This window comes from Tachyglossus aculeatus, chromosome 3 (assembly GCF_015852505.1).
Source record: "Tachyglossus aculeatus isolate mTacAcu1 chromosome 3, mTacAcu1.pri, whole genome shotgun sequence".
Lineage (NCBI taxonomy): Eukaryota > Metazoa > Chordata > Mammalia > Monotremata > Tachyglossidae > Tachyglossus > Tachyglossus aculeatus.
In genome coordinates, this window is record NC_052068.1 from 79,192,702 (window position 1) to 79,211,888 (window position 19,187).

The following is a 19,187-nucleotide window of genomic DNA, read 5'->3' on the forward strand; positions in this document are numbered from 1 at the left end:
GCTTTCTGTGCCTCCAGGAATAGCACATATTGACTTACTGGAGACATTTTGGTCCTGGAATTTTATAAACTGGAAAGTATAAGGAGTCAGTGGAAGGTGGAGGCAGTAAAAGTAAATCAATCACTGGTATTTTTTGTGTTCTTATTGTGTGCAGGGAACTTTACTGAGAATTTGGGAGAGTACAATAGCATTGTTAGAAACAATCCCTAGTTGTCAGACAAGATCCCTGCCTACAATGAGTTTATAATTCAAAGCCTGAGGATTAGCCAAATTCCCACTTGGAATTAGCCTCACTTCAATTTTAAGCCTTGAATATTTGATATTATTATAAGTTTTTCAGGGGTTTATCACCATTACAATGGCTTATAAAAGAAAATTCCATATGTGCTTGAAGGAAAAGAGTTTCCTGTCTTCAGGTAAAATGTCACTTCAAATCCAGCCTGAGGGAATATTACATCTTGACTGCCACAACAATATGACGACCATATTTGATATCCAATCCATTGTTTCTTTGACATTCATTATCAGTTTCTCTGAATATTTTTATAACATTTTCCTCCGTACACATGACATTATGTTTATCAACCTCATTATGTTTTCCTGGCTATTCCTAGCCCTTCAGTTTTTCAATTACACTATTTATTTGGCTTCTTGGCTATTGGGCATAACTATTTTCAATAAAAATAACTTAGCTGCCCCAGACTACAAGAAGGGAATTGTTTTAACATTACTGATAATGTTGGAGAAGCAGCGTGGCTCAGTGGAAAAGAACCCGGGCTTTGGAGTCAGAGGTCATGGGTTCAAATCCCGGCTCCGCCACTTGTCAGCTGTGTGACTTTGGGCAAGTCACTTCACTTCTCTGAGCCTCAGTTCCCTCATCTGTAAAATGGGGATGAAGACTGTAAGCCCCACGTGGGACAACCTCATGACCTTGTATCCCCCCAGCGCTTAGAACAGTGCTTTGCACATAGTAAGCGCTTAATAAATGCCATCATTATTTTTTATTATTATTATGATAATGAAATGCATTCTATTTAAGATAAAAATAACTTCACTAAAATTAGTCATTCCTTATAATTTGAAAAAAATCTTTTTATTCTCTAAATTATTGAAAAATATGTATTTTCCTCAGCTCTTTCACAAGAGGGGAAGGTTTGTTTAGAAAAAAGAAACTAGGTTATCCAGTTTGGTATCCAATAGCAAAAGGCATGCAATGATTGTTATTCCTTTAAAAAAATTTTAGCATCCAACAATGATAATATAACCCCCACCACAACAGGCAAGCGAATTTGACTCTACAATTTCCTTGAACAAGTTCTTAGCTCTGAGTTATGAAGCAGAGCATAAAATTACACCTAGAAAAATGGTCACCAGAGGGAGCTGAAACTCTCAAAAATATAACAATAAAAGCACGATATTTGCAGGCCTTTCGGATTTCCTTTCCCATAGGGCTAAATCTAGGTGCTAATTTTTCACACTAATAATAATAATGGCATTTGTTAAGTGCTTACTATGTGCCAAGCACTGTTCTAAGCCCTGGGTGGGAGGGGGATATAAGGTAATCAGGTGTGAACCATGTGGGGCTCACAGTCTTAATCCCCATTTTATAGATGAGGGAACTGAGGCACCGAGAAGTGAAGTGACTTGCCCAAAGTCACACAGCTGACAAGTGGCAGAGCCGGGATTAGAACCCACGACCTCTGACTCCCATGCTCGGGCTCTTTCCACTGGGCCACGCTGCTTCTCTAGCAGTAAGTAAAGTGGTTTATAAATATCAAATGAGTTTTTACTGATTTAAGTGAAATCAAGAAGGCAGACTGATAAAACCCACTAGGTGAGGTAGATGACTAAAGAGAAGACTTTGGAAAATGGGATTTGGAGGTTGGTCAAAAAAAAAGGAAAAATACCATGCAATTTTGGAGTGAGCCAGTGACATCCTGTGTTTCATTTTTGGCACCCTAAAGGAGCAAGAAAATCAAGAGGAAAAGTGTCGTAAGACACGCCACAGTCAAAAGTTACCTCATCTGTAAAATGGGGATTAGGACTGTGAGCCCCATCTTACCTCCTTCCCTTCCCCACAGCACCTGTATATATGTATATATGTTTGTACATATTTATTACTCTATTTATTTATTTATTTTACTTGTACATATCTACTCTATTTTATTTTGTTGGTATGTTTGGTTTTGTTCTCTGTCTCCCCCTTTTAGACTGTGAGCCCACTGTTGGGTAGCGACTGTCTCTATATGTTGCCAACTTGTACTTCTCAAGCGCTTAGTACAGTGCTCGGCACACAGTAAGCGCTCAATAAATATGACTGATTGATTGATCGATTGACAATCTGACCACCTTGCATCCTCCCAGCGCTTAGAACAGTGCTCTGCGCATAGTAAGTGCTTAACAAATACCATCATTATTATTAAAAACATTACTTGCACTGAGAACATATTTTAAAGTGAATGGGAAAGTAAAGGAAAAAAAAATCTACTGTAAAAAGTCAAAAGTCAAAAAACATTTTCACGAAGTTTAAGCTTGCAATCACCTCACTGAACAGGAGTGTGGTACAGCCATTGACCCATATGGTGAGGGCTAGGATTAGAGTTAAGTTAAAGTTCAGGTCTGTCTCCCCAGTTCTAGACTATGAGCTCATTGTGGGCAGGGATTGCCATTCTTTACTCTTGTATTGTACTTTCCCAGGCTTTTAGTACAGAGCTCTGCACACTGAATAAGCACTTAATAAATACAACTGAACATTAGCATTGGGGGTAGGGGCAGCATTGTCGTTTGTAAAAAATAGATTCACCATGATCTTATTATGGTCAGGGACTGTCACTGTTATTGTTGTACTGTACCTTCCCAAGCGCTTAGTACAGTGCTCTGCACACAATAAGTGCTTAATAAATATGATTAAATGAATGAATGATTCCAAACCTATTCTTCCTACAAATTACAAGCACAGGACTCAAATTATACTTCTTTTTTGTTGCATACAAAGCACTTGGCCCACAAACTCACTGGATCTTGGCAGTTTTTCCCAAACTATTAAGATGGAACTACCTGGTATGGCAGGATTTCAATAGGTTTGATAAGTATCACTGCTGATCAGTTATTGCTCCCTCTAAAAAATACTGCCAGTCATGAATTTAAACGATAATCAACTTGCTACGGAGGAACTAAATTAATATACATCTGTCATAGGGCAAGAAATGCAAACAATCTTTGGAGTGGATTTAGTACGTAACACCTATTCACATGTCTCTATATGTTGCCAATTTGTACTTCCCAAACGCTTAGTACAGTGCTCTGCACATAGTAAGCGCTCAATAAATACGATTGATGATGATGATGATGCTTAAGGGAAAATGTTAGGTAGGCCTCCATCATTTATGGGTTAGGTGTGTCTTACATTACCATTGTTGATGTTAGAATTCTTCCTTCCACAGTTGTAACAATGTCATAAGTTGAAGTTTCAGAATCTTTAATTAAAAGCTTTAGAAAAGCAGCATGGCTCAGTGGAAAGAGCATGGGCTTGGGAGTCAGGTCACGGGTTCTAATCCCGGCTCCACCAACTGTCAGCTGTGTGACTTTCGGCAAGTCACTTCACTTCTCTGTGCCTCAGTTACCTCATCTGTAAAATGGAGATTAGGACTGTGAGCCCCACATGGGACAATCTGACCACCTTGCATCCTCCCAGCACTTAGAACAGTGCTTTGCGCATAGTAAGTGCTTAACAAATACCATCATTATTATTAAAAACATTACTTGCACTGAGAACATATTTTAAAGTGAATGGGAAAGTAAAGGAAAAAAATCGACTGTAATATTTCAAAACATATGTGCTTGCTTGATTCTATTTTTAAACACAAACTCCCAAACTGTTAATTATCATGTTTCTTTTTGAATCTGTTAAGGGAATAATATGCTGTTCAAGGCTTCAAATTAATTCCAAGCTTGCTCATTTAAAACTCTACATTTACACTGCTTTTATTTTTAATGGTATTTTTGAAGTGCTTAAATTGTGCCATGCACTGCACCAAGCACTGGGGTAGGTGCAAGCTAAACAGTGTGGACACATTCCATGTCCCACATGGGATTCACAGTATTAATCCCCATTATACAGCAGTTGCCCGTCCACCTCCACATCAAACAAAAACTCCTTACTAATCGCTTTATAGCATTCAAATACCTTGCCCCATCCTACCTCACCTCACTGTTTCCTGCTACAACCAAGCCGGCACAATTCACTCCTCTAATGCCAAACTACTCACTGTACCTATCTAATAATGATGGCATTTATTAAGTGCTTACTATGTGCAAAGCACTGTTCTAAGCGCATCTCACTGCTGCCCTCTCGCCCACATTCTGCCTTGGGCCTGAAATGTCTTCCCTTTTCATATCCGACAATTACTCTTCCCATCTTTAAAGCCTTATTGAAGGCAAATCTCCTCCAAGAAGCCTTCCCTGACTAAACCCTCATTTCCTCTTTTCCCTCTCCCTTTTGCATCGCCCTGACTTGCTCCCTTTGTTCACCACCCTCTCCCACCCCAGCCCCACTGCACTTATGTACTAGTCTGCAATTTATGTATTTATATTAACGTCTGGCTCCCTCTCTAGACTGCAAGCTCATTATGGGCAGAGATTGTGCCTGTTATACTGCCATGTTGTACTCTCCCAAGCACTTAATACAGTGCTCCCAAAATAGTAGGAGCTCAATAAATATGATTAGGTGTTGGAACCAGGATTAGAACCCAGGACCTTTTGACCCCCAGGCCTTTGCTCTATCCACTATGCCACACTTCTTCTCAGTGAACAATGTACCACTGTTTAAAGCAGATACTATATGGCCAGTTTCTCTATGGCTACTTTTGAACAGTAACAGTAAACTAGTCTTGAACAAAAATGAATGGCAATCTTGATCCTAACCAAAGTACCAATTGTGTCATAAGTCACTTTAATTAGGGCAATTATTAAAGGCTTACTATGTGCTCGGTGCTGGGGTAGTTGATACACAATTCCTCTATCATTGTAACTACCTTTTATTCACCACTTACTGTAAATCAACGTACACAATTGAGACTGAGGTTTCCACGGTGTGTGCACTCTCTCTCTCTCTCTCTCTCTCTCTTTCTCTCTCTCTCTCTCTCTCTCACACACACACACACACACACACAAAAACTTCACCTTCAGTGGCATGAAGACAGCTATATTCTGTAAATTAAAGGTCATTTGTTTTTCATACCAGCAGTTGGATCTTGTTCATTGTAGAGCCAAACTGAATTATTCACTCTTAAGTATGAAAATATGCTAATTCCTACACTCAGATTCTATGAAAATAATTTGCATTTTTAGAAGAATGGTTTCATTCACCAGGGACCCAAATTAATTATGTTATTGTAACCTCCTGATTGGCAGGGTTCATGTCTATCAACTCTATTGTCTGTATTCTTCCAAGCATTTAGTAAAGTGCTCTGCACACAGTAAATTCTCACTAAAAAAACATTGATTCATTATTCTTTGACTCACTTCTCTATCAAACTAAAATTCCTTCGACTTCCCATTACCAAACCCTAACCCTGGATCACCTCCAGAGTAGACTTCATCCATTTCTGCCCAAATGGTATGCAGCACTGTTAGCAGGAATCCAGGCCCAAAGGTGAACCGGATCGCTTCAAATTCATCCTCACTTCCGATAACTCTGCCCTCTCTTCCCCTCAGTAACATTACTTCCCCTCCCTCATCAACTTCCAAGGCTGTGGTTCCCATTAACAATTCCAAACCTTTTTACTCCTTTTTGAAACTCACAGTGCACCTCTATTTCCAATCACTGTCACCCTGATGTCCCATCAAATAACTTTGCTGTCAAATTGGTAACCTCCCCCTAACCTCCTTAGATCATAACTAGTTCCCTATCTCCCCCCACCGCATTCTTCTTGACCATCTCACCAGCTTTCATGTGGAACCTCCCATCTGCTTTCAAAATCTACCTTTTCCTCACTTCATTTTCATCGCCTAAAAAACACTTGAACCCACTCTTCTTCCCTCCATCACTGTCAATCAGCAATGGTATGTATAGAGCACTTTCTGTGTGCAGAGCATTGAACTAAGCACTTGGGAAAGTACCATTACAACAGAGTTGGTAAATACAATTCCTGCCCACAAGGAGTTTACAGTATACCAGCAGAGACATACATTAAAATAAAGTATAGATAAGAGAAATATTAGAGTATTATATGCTGTGGGACTGGGGTGAGCCTCCAATTGCCATCTTCAACCACTTACACTGATAGATCCCTCCCTCTAGCTTCTAACATGTCCATGTCTCCCCTTTTGAAAAAATAATTATCTGGATCCCAATTCATTATTCAACTATTACCTCACCCCCCTCCTCCCATCTCTGAATAAATTCCTTGCACCACTGAATTCCACTGCTGCCTCCACTTCCTCTTCTCCAATTCCCTTCCCAAGTCCATCATCTGCTAACTGCCTCTTCACTCTACTTAGACTGCTCTCTCCAAATCCTCCTTCCTGCCAAATCCACTGGATTCTTACGTCCTAATTGTCCTCAACCTCTTGGCTACATTCCACCAGTTAACTGTATTCATTGAGTGTTTACTGTGTGCAGAGCACTGTACTAAGCTCTTGGGACCTACACAGTAGACCACAATCTTCTCCTTAAGACACTATCTAACCTTGGGGTTTTTTTTCTGATACTGTTCTCTTCTAACCTCTGGCCAATGCCTCTCAGAGTCTTCCACCTGCACCTCCGCCCCCCCCCATCCTAACTGTAGATATCCCTCATTCATTCATTCAATCATGGCTCCCCATCTCAGTCATATTTGAGAACTTACTGTATGCAGAGAACACAGTGTACTGAGCACTTGGGAGAGTACATATAATAGAGTTGGTAGGCACGTTCCCTGCCACCTTCTCTACACTCACTCATCCCCTCTCGCAATTTCAACTACCATCTTTCTGACAATGACTCCCAAGTACTTCACTAACTCAGGTCTCTTTCCTTATTTGCCATTTTGCATTTTCTCCTGCTCCAGGGCATCTCTACATGGTTGCCCTGCCAGCAGCTCAAGCTCAATATATCCAAACTGAGCTGATCTTCCCTCCAAAATCTTTGCCTCCACCTTACTCTTCCCCCATCACGGTCATCAACACCACCATCTTCCCTGTCCTTCAAACCCATTATCTTGGCATTACCCGACCCCTCTCTTTCAACCCCCCACATTCAGTTTGTCAACAATATCTGTCAATTCTTCCTGCACAACATTTCTTGGATCAGTACCATCCTCCCCTCCCCTCCCTTAGAAGCCCCACTGAGAACTCACTCCAGGAGGCCTTCCCAGACTGAGCACCCTTTTTCCTCTCCTCCTCCCCATCCTCCCCGCCCTACCTTCTCCCCCTCCCCACAGCACCTGTATATATGTTTGTACAGATTTATTACTCTACTTTACTTTTACATATTTACTATTCTATTTATTTTGTTAACGATGTGCGTGTAGCTTTACTTCTATTTATTCTGATGACTTGACACCTCTCCATATTTTTGTTTTGTTGTCTGTCTCCCCCTTCTAGACTGTGAGTCCACTGTTGGGTAGGGACCGTCTCTATATGTTGCCAACTTGTACTGTCCAAGTGTTTAGTATAGTGCTCTGCACACAGTAAGCGCTCAATAAATACGATTGCATGAATGAATGAATGAATGAATGAGCCAGACAAACATCTTGCTGGCTGTTGAACTTGTTATGTCTCGGCTTGACAAATGCATCAGCTGACCTCCCTGCCTTCAGTCTTTCTTTTCCAGTCAATCCTTCACTTTGCTGTCCAGGTTATTTTTCAAAGTCACTTGACACATCTCCTCCCTCTTCAAAAACCTAAATTTCCACCCATGCCTCTCAGCATTATGCAAAAATTCCTATTAGCTTTAAAGCAATCCGCTCTCTCTCTCTCTCTTAGTTATCCACTCTCTTTTCTCATTACACCCAGTTGGCATGATCCATTCCTCTCAAGCCTGTCTATTCACTGTGCCTCATTACCTCTAGCACCACCGACCTCTTGCACACTCCCTTTCCCATGCCTGCCACTCCCTATTCCTTCACATCTGCCAGACTACTGCTCTCCCTGTCTTACAAATCCTGAAAAAAATCACATCTTATCCAGGAGGATTTCCCCTAGTAATCTCTAATATCTCCAACTTATATTCTTCCAGTTGCCCCCTCAGTACCTCTGTGAACCTTTAATGTGTGTGTGTGTGTGTGTGTGTGTGTGTGACTGAAGGGATATTCTGTAGTTCATGCTTTTTGCATTTAATAACTTCGCTCTATGTGAAAAGTGTTGTTTTCCAAAAAAGGTTGACCAAGATAAATTCAGCACCTGTGGAATGGAAAAAAAAAAGTCCAGTTTTCAACTGGTATACAGTTAAAGTGAATGTGAAGGAGAGGATTAGATAAGTCTTGCTGGCTTTTTGTAGTCCAGTTTCAATGCTAGAATTTGATGATCCTTGAAGCCCAATTTTATAAATGTGTTCAGTTGAAATACCCTTTTCCCTTTCTTTCCCTTTGAAAAGAGGCAAAGGAGAAACAAGGAAAAACAAAAAGAATGAAATTAGAAAGGAAAGGCAATTAAAAAAGAAAAAGGAAAGGAAGAATTGAAGAAAGCGGAGGGAAAAAAGGGCATAAGAGGACTAGAATTTATTCTCTAATGTAAAATCCTATTTTCAATCCGGGGATGGGTGGGGCAAGCAGGAGATGTACAGAAAGATAACAGATGCAAGGCTATAAATTCAGGAATTCTACCACACTGGCATATGTCAGACGCAGAACAAAACTTGCCCAGCATAACAAGGAAAAACCCTTCCAGGAGTGTGATGGTAATTTGTCTTCTGTGCCAGCCTAATAAATTCATCTCATTAGGGAGGCTGCTCACTGAGTGGCCAATGACGGCCAGGTCTAGGAGAAGCAGTCCCAAACAGGGCTCAAGAAATGTGGGCTTTAGTTAGTGCAACCCACCATCCTGCAGGAACTTTGCTCTGAGTTTTGTGTGGAAGCTGCCACTCCAGTCCCACCCACCCCCACCGCCGATCACCCTGAACGTCAGGGAAACCTCGTGAAAGTCTGGCCTGAGGGAAGAGAGCTGAGCCAAGCTCTTGGGGATTTCCAAGGGCAGTGCACTGAGTATGGCCTGGACCAGCTGCTTGGAAAAAGGGGGGCTAAAATGAACCTTGGCTTTGTGGGTGCAAAGGCTCCAGGGTCAGAGAGTGGGGTGTAAGGGTGGTGTCCCAACAGGACTGTATCTTAGCAGCTGGCTGCCCTGCTCAGGGACTCCCAGCTCCAGGGAACTGCCAAAATGAGCTGCATTTCTTAGGTAATTAGAAAGGAGGTGAAAAGGAGGAGTTCTCTTACATGTAAAATGAAAAAGAAAACTATAAAAGAGAAGGCAAAGCAGAAATACTTAAACTTTGTAGGTGGTACGCTCCTTGTGGGCAGGAAATGTCTACTGAATCTGTTGCATTTGATTCTCCCAAGTGCTTAATATGCAGGAAATATCTACTGAATCTGTTGCATTTGATTCTCCCAAGTGCTTAATATGCTCCTCTGCTCACAGTAAGCACTTAATAAATCTGACTGGTGGATTGAAAACACTGCCAAAGTAGTAATAGGGATGAAGAAGCATTAAAAACTGATTGAAGCCAATATTTTGCATACACTTACAATAGCATCCATTAGGTTACTGATAGTGATAAGGATGATGACAATGGTGAGGACAGAAACACTCTCCACTGGCCTAGAAGGGAAGGTTTCCTACCAATTTCTTCTAAGAAAGATGAATCATTAAAAAATAATGAGTCCCTGAACCAGGAATTTTTATGTGTCATGACACTGATACCCTGAATCAGGCAAAACGAGGTGCTAATACTTAAAAAGAAATACCTGAAATGATCACAAGGAAGAGTATTTAGCAATCATCTGAAGAACAGTATGTAATTAGAGTATGTCTCAATTTTTTTTAGAGAATCTTCATGATTCAATTTAGTGACTATAAATGATGATCCTGATCATGATACGGCAAAAAGACTTTAACCAAAGCCCGATAATGTACTATTTAAGTGTAGAAAGATGAAATCTTTACAGGTTAAGGCATGACACATGAAATATTAAAATATGAAAGTGAGGCACAGAGAAGTTAAGGGTTTTGACCATGGTCACATGGCAAACAACTGCCAGAGTGGGGATTAGGCCAGTGACTTCCAGGGCCATGCTCTTTCCACTAGGCCATGCTGCTACTCTGGAAGCCCAAAGGCTCAGGCAGTTTGAATAATTCTTTGCAAAACAGGTTCATGGCTGCATTCCGTCTCTGTCTTTACAGTGACTTTAAAAAAAATGACACAAGGCTCCTATTGTAAAATGAGCAAGTCCATAAATTGCTTGATAGCACATACCCTGGTTAAACATTTACACAAACTGAACCCAAGCCACTGGTGACAATACAAGGAAACAACTGTGGGAAGAAAATCTACAACCCTATTCCAACAGCAAGTGGAACACATGCGGCATCTCTTTCCAACCTTTATTATTGCTGAACTACTAGGACTTAACAACTAGCAATCAACTGTCTTACTCTTAAAAGCACACTTGTGGGATAGCTATTTGCTCAGTCAGTGCACAGAGGTACTAAGAGTCAGAAAGGCTAGGTGATTGAGCGAAAACCTGGATGAAAACTCTCAAGAGGAGTAGGAAAAACACCATTCAGCTTTCAAACTAAGGCAAAAACACTCAGAGGCAGTGTAAACTAATGGAAAGAGCTTTGGCCAGGGAGTCCGAGGACTCCGGTTCTTTACCTGGCTCCACCAGTTGCCTGCTGTGTGATCTGGGGCAAATCACTTAAATTCTCAATGCCTCGGTTTCTATAAATAAAAAATGGGGATCCAATATCTGCACTCCCTCCCATTTAGACTGTGAGTTCTGTGTGGGATTGGGATAGGAACTCTGTCCAACCTGATTGTCTTGTATAGTGTGTGGAAACATAGTAAATACTCAAACACCACAATTATTATTATTATTATTATTCCCCTACAACATGAAGGATATGTTCCTGGAGAACATTGTGCTACAAAAACCTCACATTAGTAGTACTCACACCACAAGTGATGTTGCAAGCATATGGGTAAAATCGTTCCTTCCAATATTACACCTAATGAATCAGTGATATCTATCAAGTACTTACTGTAATCAGTGCACTGTGCCAACTGCTTGGAAAAATACTACATAAAGAGTTGGAAGATATGATCCCTGCCTACAAGGAGCTTACAATCTACAGGAACAGATGGTAATATATTTTATGATATTTTTTAACCATTTACTACGTGTCAGGTACTGTACTAAGAGCTGCGGTAGTACAAGCTAATCAGGTTGGTAGTACAAGCTAATCAGGTTGGACACAGTCCATGTCCCACTTGGGACACAATCTTAATCCCCATTTTACAGATGAGGTAACTGAGAAGCAAGTGACTTACCAAAGGTCACAGAGCAGATACGTGGCAGAGCCAGGCTTAGAACCCAGATCCTCTAAACTGTAAACTCGTTGTGGGCTGGGAATATGTCTGTTTATTGTTGTATTGTACTCTCCCAAGTGCTTAGTACAGTGCTCTGCACACAGTAAATACGAATGAATGAATGAAGATCCTTCTGACTCCTAGGTTCATGCTCTATTCACTAGACAACACTGCCTCTAAATATAAGGGAAGTAGAAGAGTATAAGGATATGTACATAGGTTCTTTGGGGCTGGGGTAATTGCAAGGTCTGGTGGATCATGCTATATCCAGACAGATGCACATACTGTAAGAACATTTGCTAATTCCCTGACAGAGTTCCAACCAAATTACCCAGTGAAATTAGGTGTTAAGAGAGAACTGACTGTATTATCTTGACCCATCTGTCACAGCTCACTGTACAGCGCAGCCAGAGCAGAGACTTTTAAGAAGAACACATTTTTCTATTCGTAAGCATAGTCAATGGCTTTAGGAGACAAAGATTAAAAGGATGAAATGGTTCCTGTAGTCAAGTAATTACCAACAAACCAAATCAATTATAAGGTCATCGGCAGTCTTTCACCAACCATCTTTCACACGGAATTAGTCTCCAGCCAAATGACAATGGTCTCTGTTCAATCCAAGGGTTCATGTAGAGGGAGGGTGTTGGCCAAGGGCAGATGTGAAGTCCAGTCATCAGAGTACAATTACGCTTAATGAGGTTTGGTAATAAATAAGTGTGTCAATGACTGAATTTCAATTTTTGACATCAATGATTTGTACTTGTCAAAGATTGACAATTAGTAATAATAAATCATCATTATTATTTGTCAGTGATTGACAATTAGTAATATGATAGACTGCTCAAGGGAGATATTCCTGCCAGATTTCTTGGGCGTTCTAACATTCACATCATCTTTTCACCATCGATTTTAATGGAAAGGCTGACAGACGCTTCTTAGATGTAGTTATTTTGCTCTGCTGGGTCTTGGAAGGAAAAGGGAAAGGAAAGGATATGGAGAGGAAAGCAAATTTAAACAAGAGTATGTAAGGATCACAAAATTTACTAGTCACATCTATATCCAACAAGTATCATGATGGACAAATCAAGGACTGCAGAGCCCTAGCTGATGCAATAGGTTAAGCCGGTATTAACTGGTACAGATTCGTTCATTTATTCAATTGTTTTTATTGAGCACTTACTGTGTGCAGAGCATTGTACTAAGTGCTTGGAAAATACAATTCAGCAATAGAGACAATCTCTGCCCACACTGGGCTTACATGATACCTGGTGGGTCTCACTGTCATCACTACCTACTTCTATAACCGTCGGTAGGATGCAACAATCTCAACACCTTCTGCCCTGTATTTCAAACAAACTCAGGATATCTCCTCATCAGTGTCTAATCAGAGTTCTTAAATTATAACCCAAACTTAATATGCCTCTATCAAAAATGTGGAGAAATGTTTGTTCAGAGACTAAGGAGACCAAATCTACTATTTAGAAGGCAGTTACATTATCAAGACTCTTATTTTCCTCCCCTATGTTGCCCTCAATATTGTTTCAAGAAAACCTTTCTCTCAAAATAGCAAGAAGATCTTTCCTGCTAAAGCTGCAGGATCATTACCTTTTTCTGCTTCAAATTTTACCTGCAAATCTAATACAACTGAACATTATACATATTTTCAAAAGGCAAAATTCACTGGAAGAGTGAAGATGTTTAATTTTAAATTATAACGACTTCCAAATAATGCTATTAACCTCTAGAAAAGCAGAAATTGTATATAATTTCCCAGTTCCTGTAAGAACTATCCTATGAAGGCAGCACAGTTGGAGAGAGAGAAATCCCAAGGCGTGGCAAGAAATTGTCAGGAAAATGGTGGCCAAAATGACACAAGGGCTGCAATCCGATACTGTGACAATATTTAATCACACTATTACTGTTTGACACAAAATAAGCGAGAAGCTTTTCTATTAACATGCCTAGGAAAGGTGAGGTTGTAACTTCCTATTACTTTCCCATGCTGTATCCTGTTTCCTGTCTGAAATTATCAAATTTAGGGCTTACCTGGCTCCAAAGATGTCCTTCTTCGCCAAGTCAATTCCAGAAACAACTTTTACTCTGAGGATGCGCGACTCCCCCTTTTCAAAAGAAAGACATAAGAAAAATAGAGTCTTACTTAAAACGTTACACCTTTACAATCCACCCCAACTTGCCTCTTTGTTTATTCCAAGGTATCCTGACCATGCATCTCAACTCTAGTGCCTCTGTCCCCTTACTCATGATCACTCCTGGCTTGGAACTCCCCCCACAATCCCTCAAAATCCATCAAACCACAGCCCTTCCCATAGTCAAAGCCCTTCTGAAAACCCACTTTCTCTAATATGCCTTCTTCAATTAATTTCAAGTATCCCAAGTAATAAAAATCAATCCACTGATGGTATTTATTGAGTGCTTACTGTATGCAAAACACAGTAGTGAGTACTATTCATTCATTCATTTACTAAGCACTTACATATTTATAGAGTAATACAATATAACAATAAATGGACAAATTCCCTGCCCACAATGAGCTACAGTCTAGAGTCTACAGTCTACAATACAATAGAATTGGTGGACACGATCCCTGCCCTCAAGGAGTATACAATATAAACCCATATTCTACTTACATTTATCTTCAACACTTAGGTATATATGTTTAAATTGTACATTCAATTGTTTCTTTTGATTAATCTATAAATATGTTTACTTCTCTCTTCCCTGGAAGCTGTAAACTCCATGGAGACAAGGAAATATCCTGCTTGTTTTGGACTTTCCAAGTGATTAGCGATAGTGCATGGCACCCAGTGGGTGATCATTAACTACTGAAGTATTGCTACTTTAGAGGTTAAAAGGTAACTGTTTTCAAAGGCTAACACCACACTCAATTTGCTTACAGTCTGAGATTAATGGTTTTTCATTCCCACTCCTTCTCAAACACATGAGCTCATGTGTTGGCAATTCAAGCTTCAGCAAAAGGTTTATACGGCAATAAACAATACTTGGAAGTGTTTTCATTTTGAATACCTTTGCTGAAATTAATCCAGCTTGACCTATTTCACTGTCTTTTTTTGCTGTAGACACACAGAGGTTATTAGCAAGTATTTTTTTTTTTAGTGAGCATTCAACTTGGCAATTTTATCTCACCAACAAAGCACTCCACATCCAGTACATATTGTATTTTGAAGCTAAACACTTGCATTGCATTTGTCTTTTTAGAATTGAAACTACAGCTTTGCTACTACCAGAATCAGAGTTGGCAGAAGCTGAAAACCATTCTGTACGGAAATATGTGCTGCCTCCTAACTCAACCCCCAAGACGGTGGCTTGTGAACTAATTGACTCAGCCCTTCTGATTTAGTCCTGGTACAAGGAGAAGCAGAGAAGCACAATGTCCTAGTGGATAGAACACAAGCCAGGGAGTCAAAAGGACCTAAACTCTAATCCTGCCTCCAGCACTTGTCTTCTGGGTGACCTCAGACAAGTCACTTCATTTCCTGTGCCTCAGTTAACTCATCTGTAAAATGGGGATTAAGACTGCGAGCTCACAATCTAGGAAAGGGAAAACAGGAATCTTTATCTCCATATTACCGCTGAATAAATAGGCACATAATAGTCAAGCAATTGCCCAAAGTTACACAGAAGGTCAATAGCATGGCAAGAATTTGATTCAGGCCACCTGATTTCAAGTACTGTACTCTTTCCAATTACCATTTTCTTAAAAGTTATTTTTCAAATTCACTCAATCATATTTATTGAGCACTTACTATGTGCAGAGCACTGTACTTAGCGCTTGCTTAGTACAAATGTGAGGTACAGTACTAATACAAGCAAAGTAGATGGGCTCTGGTCTTAAGGAACTGAGATTCTGAAGTAGAGACTGGGGTTCTCCTGTAAAGTGAGGGTTGCCTTCTAGCAAAATGTTCCATTTAAGAAAGCTCACATTGTAATACATCCCCATTCTTATGCTGCTCTCAAACACAGTAGCCAATCCTCCTGATCCCGCTACATCCTGTATCCAAACACGTCCATGCTGTCAGATGAATGTTCCTTAACTCCCTACCAATATTCTCATCAAAATATGAAATGTCTACTGTGTGACCTTGGGCAAATCACTTAACGTCTCTGTGTCTCACTAACCGCATCTGTAAAATGGGGATGAAGACTGTGAGTCCCACATGGGACAACTTTGAATCTACCCCAGCACTTAGAACACTGCTTGGCACATAGTAAGCACTTAACAAATACCAACATTATTATTATTATTATTATGGAATGAAAACACATGGCTATGGCAGAACTCAACCCACTTGCAAATAAACATGTGTAGCCAAAACCAAAACCCACTAATTACTCATAGGTCAAAAGACATTAAGAAGCTAAGTTTAAATATATGGCTCTAGGATACAATACCATTCAGAGAGTAGCAGTGGTGGAACCAGAAACAGAAACCTATCCAGCAATTGGCCAGTCCAAGTTTTGATAAGGATGGTAAGTGGGATGCAAAGAATTCTGAGCCCATTTTCGTAGGGTTTTGCCCTCTTATCCCCTCCAGCAAATAGTTCCATCCAAGAGTTTTCCTTCTCAGGCTAAAGCTGGGAACAGGGAAAAGTGGCTTCCTGAAATCCAGACAGCAGAGCTAAATTGTAACTAAAGAACACAGGTTCCCTCTTTTTTAAAAAAAAAAAAAAAAAAACAAACAAACCTGTGCATCACTGCCTCCATCTTTAGCCTGCATAGTAACACATGATTTAATTCAGGGAAACCATCATACTTTTCTTCCAAGCACAGTAATAGAATCATCAGTGGTATTTATTGAGCACTTACTGTATACAGAGCATTGTACTCAGTGCTTGGAAGAATACAATATATTAATAGTAATAATAGCATTTGTTAAGCACTTAGCATGTGCCAGGCACTGTACTAAGCGCTGGGGTGGATACAAGCAAATCGGGTTGGACACAGTCCCTGTCCCATGTGGGGCTCACAATCTCAATCCCCATTTTCCAGATGAGGTAACTGAGGCACAGAGAAGTAAAGTGATTTGCCCAAGGTCACACAGCAGACAAGTGGCAGAGGAGGGATTAAAACCCATGATCTTCTGACTCCCATGCCAGTACTCTATCCCCCTACGTTATGCTGCTTCTCTAGACACAATGAATTAGAGGTCTTAACCACTCGATCACTTCATCACATATGATACCTGCCTTAAAGGAGCTTAGAGCCTAATGGATCCAGAGTGGGACTGAACAATGAACTGAACCAATAAGGCTGATGTCCTTAAGGAATATCCTGCTGGAATTAGTGAAAAATTAGATACAATTTTCAATCCTTCAAGCCTTCAATCTCCACAATCAATGAGCCTGAAAGTCTCCTCCTTCTTATCCAACAGACCCCCACTCTCCCCACCTTCAAACTCCTCCTAATAATCACATCTCCTTCAAGAGGTCTTTCCTGACTAAAGCCCTCATCTCCTTCCTATATGCCGTGTCTCTATGTCAGCTACGCAGCATGGCATAATGGTTAGAGCACGGGCCTGAGTGTAAGAAGGTCATGGGTTCTAATCCCAGGTTTGCCACCTGTCTGCTGTGTGACCTTGGGCAAATCACTTCACTTCTCTGGGCCTCAGTTCCCTCACCTGTAAAATGGGGATTAAGACTGAGAGCCCCATGTGGGACAGCACTATCCACCACACCATGATGCTCAAATGCAGAGCAAGAAGATTGGCGAATAACAAATAATCAAATAATTAAAGCAGGCAAGCACAGAGAGGACCCAGCAAGAGGAGAAGGGAACTGAGCAAGAGACACTGGCACAAAAGAGAAATTCACAACAGAGAAATAAAAAATGGGAAGGAGACAGAAGAGAATTGTAAGTATGAGGAAAGAAAAACAACAACATCACAGAAAAGAAAGAAGGTCAATACCATCCTGATGTGATGGAAGAATGGCTTCAAGAGCAGAACTCATGGAGCAGAAAAAACCTTTCTTTACAACTCTTTCTCCCTCTCCACATACCTCTCACTTCACGGGGGAAAGGAGGGAAATCACAAGCAGGTGGATCTGCTGCTTTCAGAAAAGGGCTAAGAAAAGCAACAACCCCTTCGGGCTAGTGGGGCTGAGAATGAAGAGGAAAGGACATCAAGAGAGAGACATAGATAAGTAGAAAGTGGCAGAAGAGAAGTCTCCATGTTGGAACTTGCCCTGGGAGGAAAACTACTAGCTACCCCTCTGAGACAGGGCGTTGGATCTACAGTTAAAATGGGAGGAGCCCTCCATGGATTTGAAGTGAATGCCTATCTTATCAGGCCATCCTCAAAGCAAAGAGTTTGAAGAAAGATAAGGATTAGTGTCATTCTGTAAAGAAACACAAACTCGTGACAAGGTGTGTGACTGTAACAGATAAATGCTTATCAGATGCCTGGGAAGCCTGACCTTTTGTTGACATTTTCTGTCTTTAGCACAATCTCTGCCTGGTACCTGCTTGTTTCTCCTAATGCATTTATCCAAAGTCACTCAGACAAATCTTGCTTTTCCTCCAGAGATATTTTTCTAATCATCAATATATTTAAAGGGTGAAAAATGATGTAGTTTGGATGACTTCTGTACTTTTCATGTTCTCTCATCATGTTATTTTTAATTCGTGGAAGTCCAAAAATAGATCTGGGAGGCATAAAAGCCACATTTAATTGCCTGTTATTCACGTTTCCTATGTAAAACGACACCGCTATGCAGGCCGGTCACACTCACTCTTCAGTATGGGCAGCTTATATGGCTGTACGCTGATGCACGGGTCACTTTAAATATGGCTGCAAATGACTGAGTCCTAGTGGATAAAGCAGTATGGCCTAATGGAAAGAGAAGGGACCTGAGAGTTAAAGGACCTGCATTCCAATCCCAGCTCCACCACATATCTGCTGTGTGACCTTGGGCACGTCACTTAAATTCTTTGGACCGCAGTTCCCTTACCTGCAAAATGAGAATTCGTTACCTAGTCTTCCTTCCAATCAATCAATCAATCAATCATATTTATTGAGTGCTTACTATGTGCAGAGCACTGTACTAAGCGCTTGGGAAGTACAAATTGGCAACACATAGAGACAGTCCCTACCCAACAGTGGGCTCACAGTCTAAAAGGGGGAGACAGAGAACAGAACCAAACATACCAACAAAATAAAATAAATGGGATAGAAATGTACAAGTAAAATAAATAAATAAATAAATAGAGTAATAAATATGTACAACCATATATACATATATACAGGTGCTGTGGGGAAGGGAAGGAGGTAAGATGAGGGGATGGAGGGGGGACGAGGGGGAGAGGAAGGAAGGGGCTCAGTCTGGGAAGGCCTCCTGGAGGAGGTGAGCTCTCAGCAGGGCCTTGAAGGGAGGAAGAGAGCTAGCTTGGCGGAGGGGCAGAGGGAGGGCATTCCAGGCCCAGGGGATGACGTGGGCCGGGGGTCGACGGCGGGACAGGCGAGAACGAGGTACGGTGAGGAGATTAGCGGTGGAGGAGCGGAGGTTGCGGGCTGGGCAGTAGAAGGAGAGAAGGGAGGTGAGGTAGGAGTGGGCGAGGTGATGGAGAGCCTTGAAGCCCAGGGTGAGGAGTT

At 41.0% G+C, this 19,187-nt stretch overlaps 1 protein-coding gene across 7 annotated transcripts in view; it reads right to left on the reverse strand.

The window, feature by feature from the left end:
• The window catches only part of NEDD4L (NEDD4 like E3 ubiquitin protein ligase), a 431,023-nt gene that overhangs the window by 302,619 nt on the left and 109,217 nt on the right, over nucleotides 1-19,187 (reverse strand). For all 7 annotated transcript variants that reach the window (XM_038743604.1, XM_038743606.1, XM_038743605.1 and 4 more), the window contains exon 2: nucleotides 13,607-13,680. In XM_038743604.1, the coding sequence (XP_038599532.1) occupies nucleotides 13,607-13,680 (74 nt within the window). The remainder of the gene's footprint in view (nucleotides 1-13,606; nucleotides 13,681-19,187) is intronic.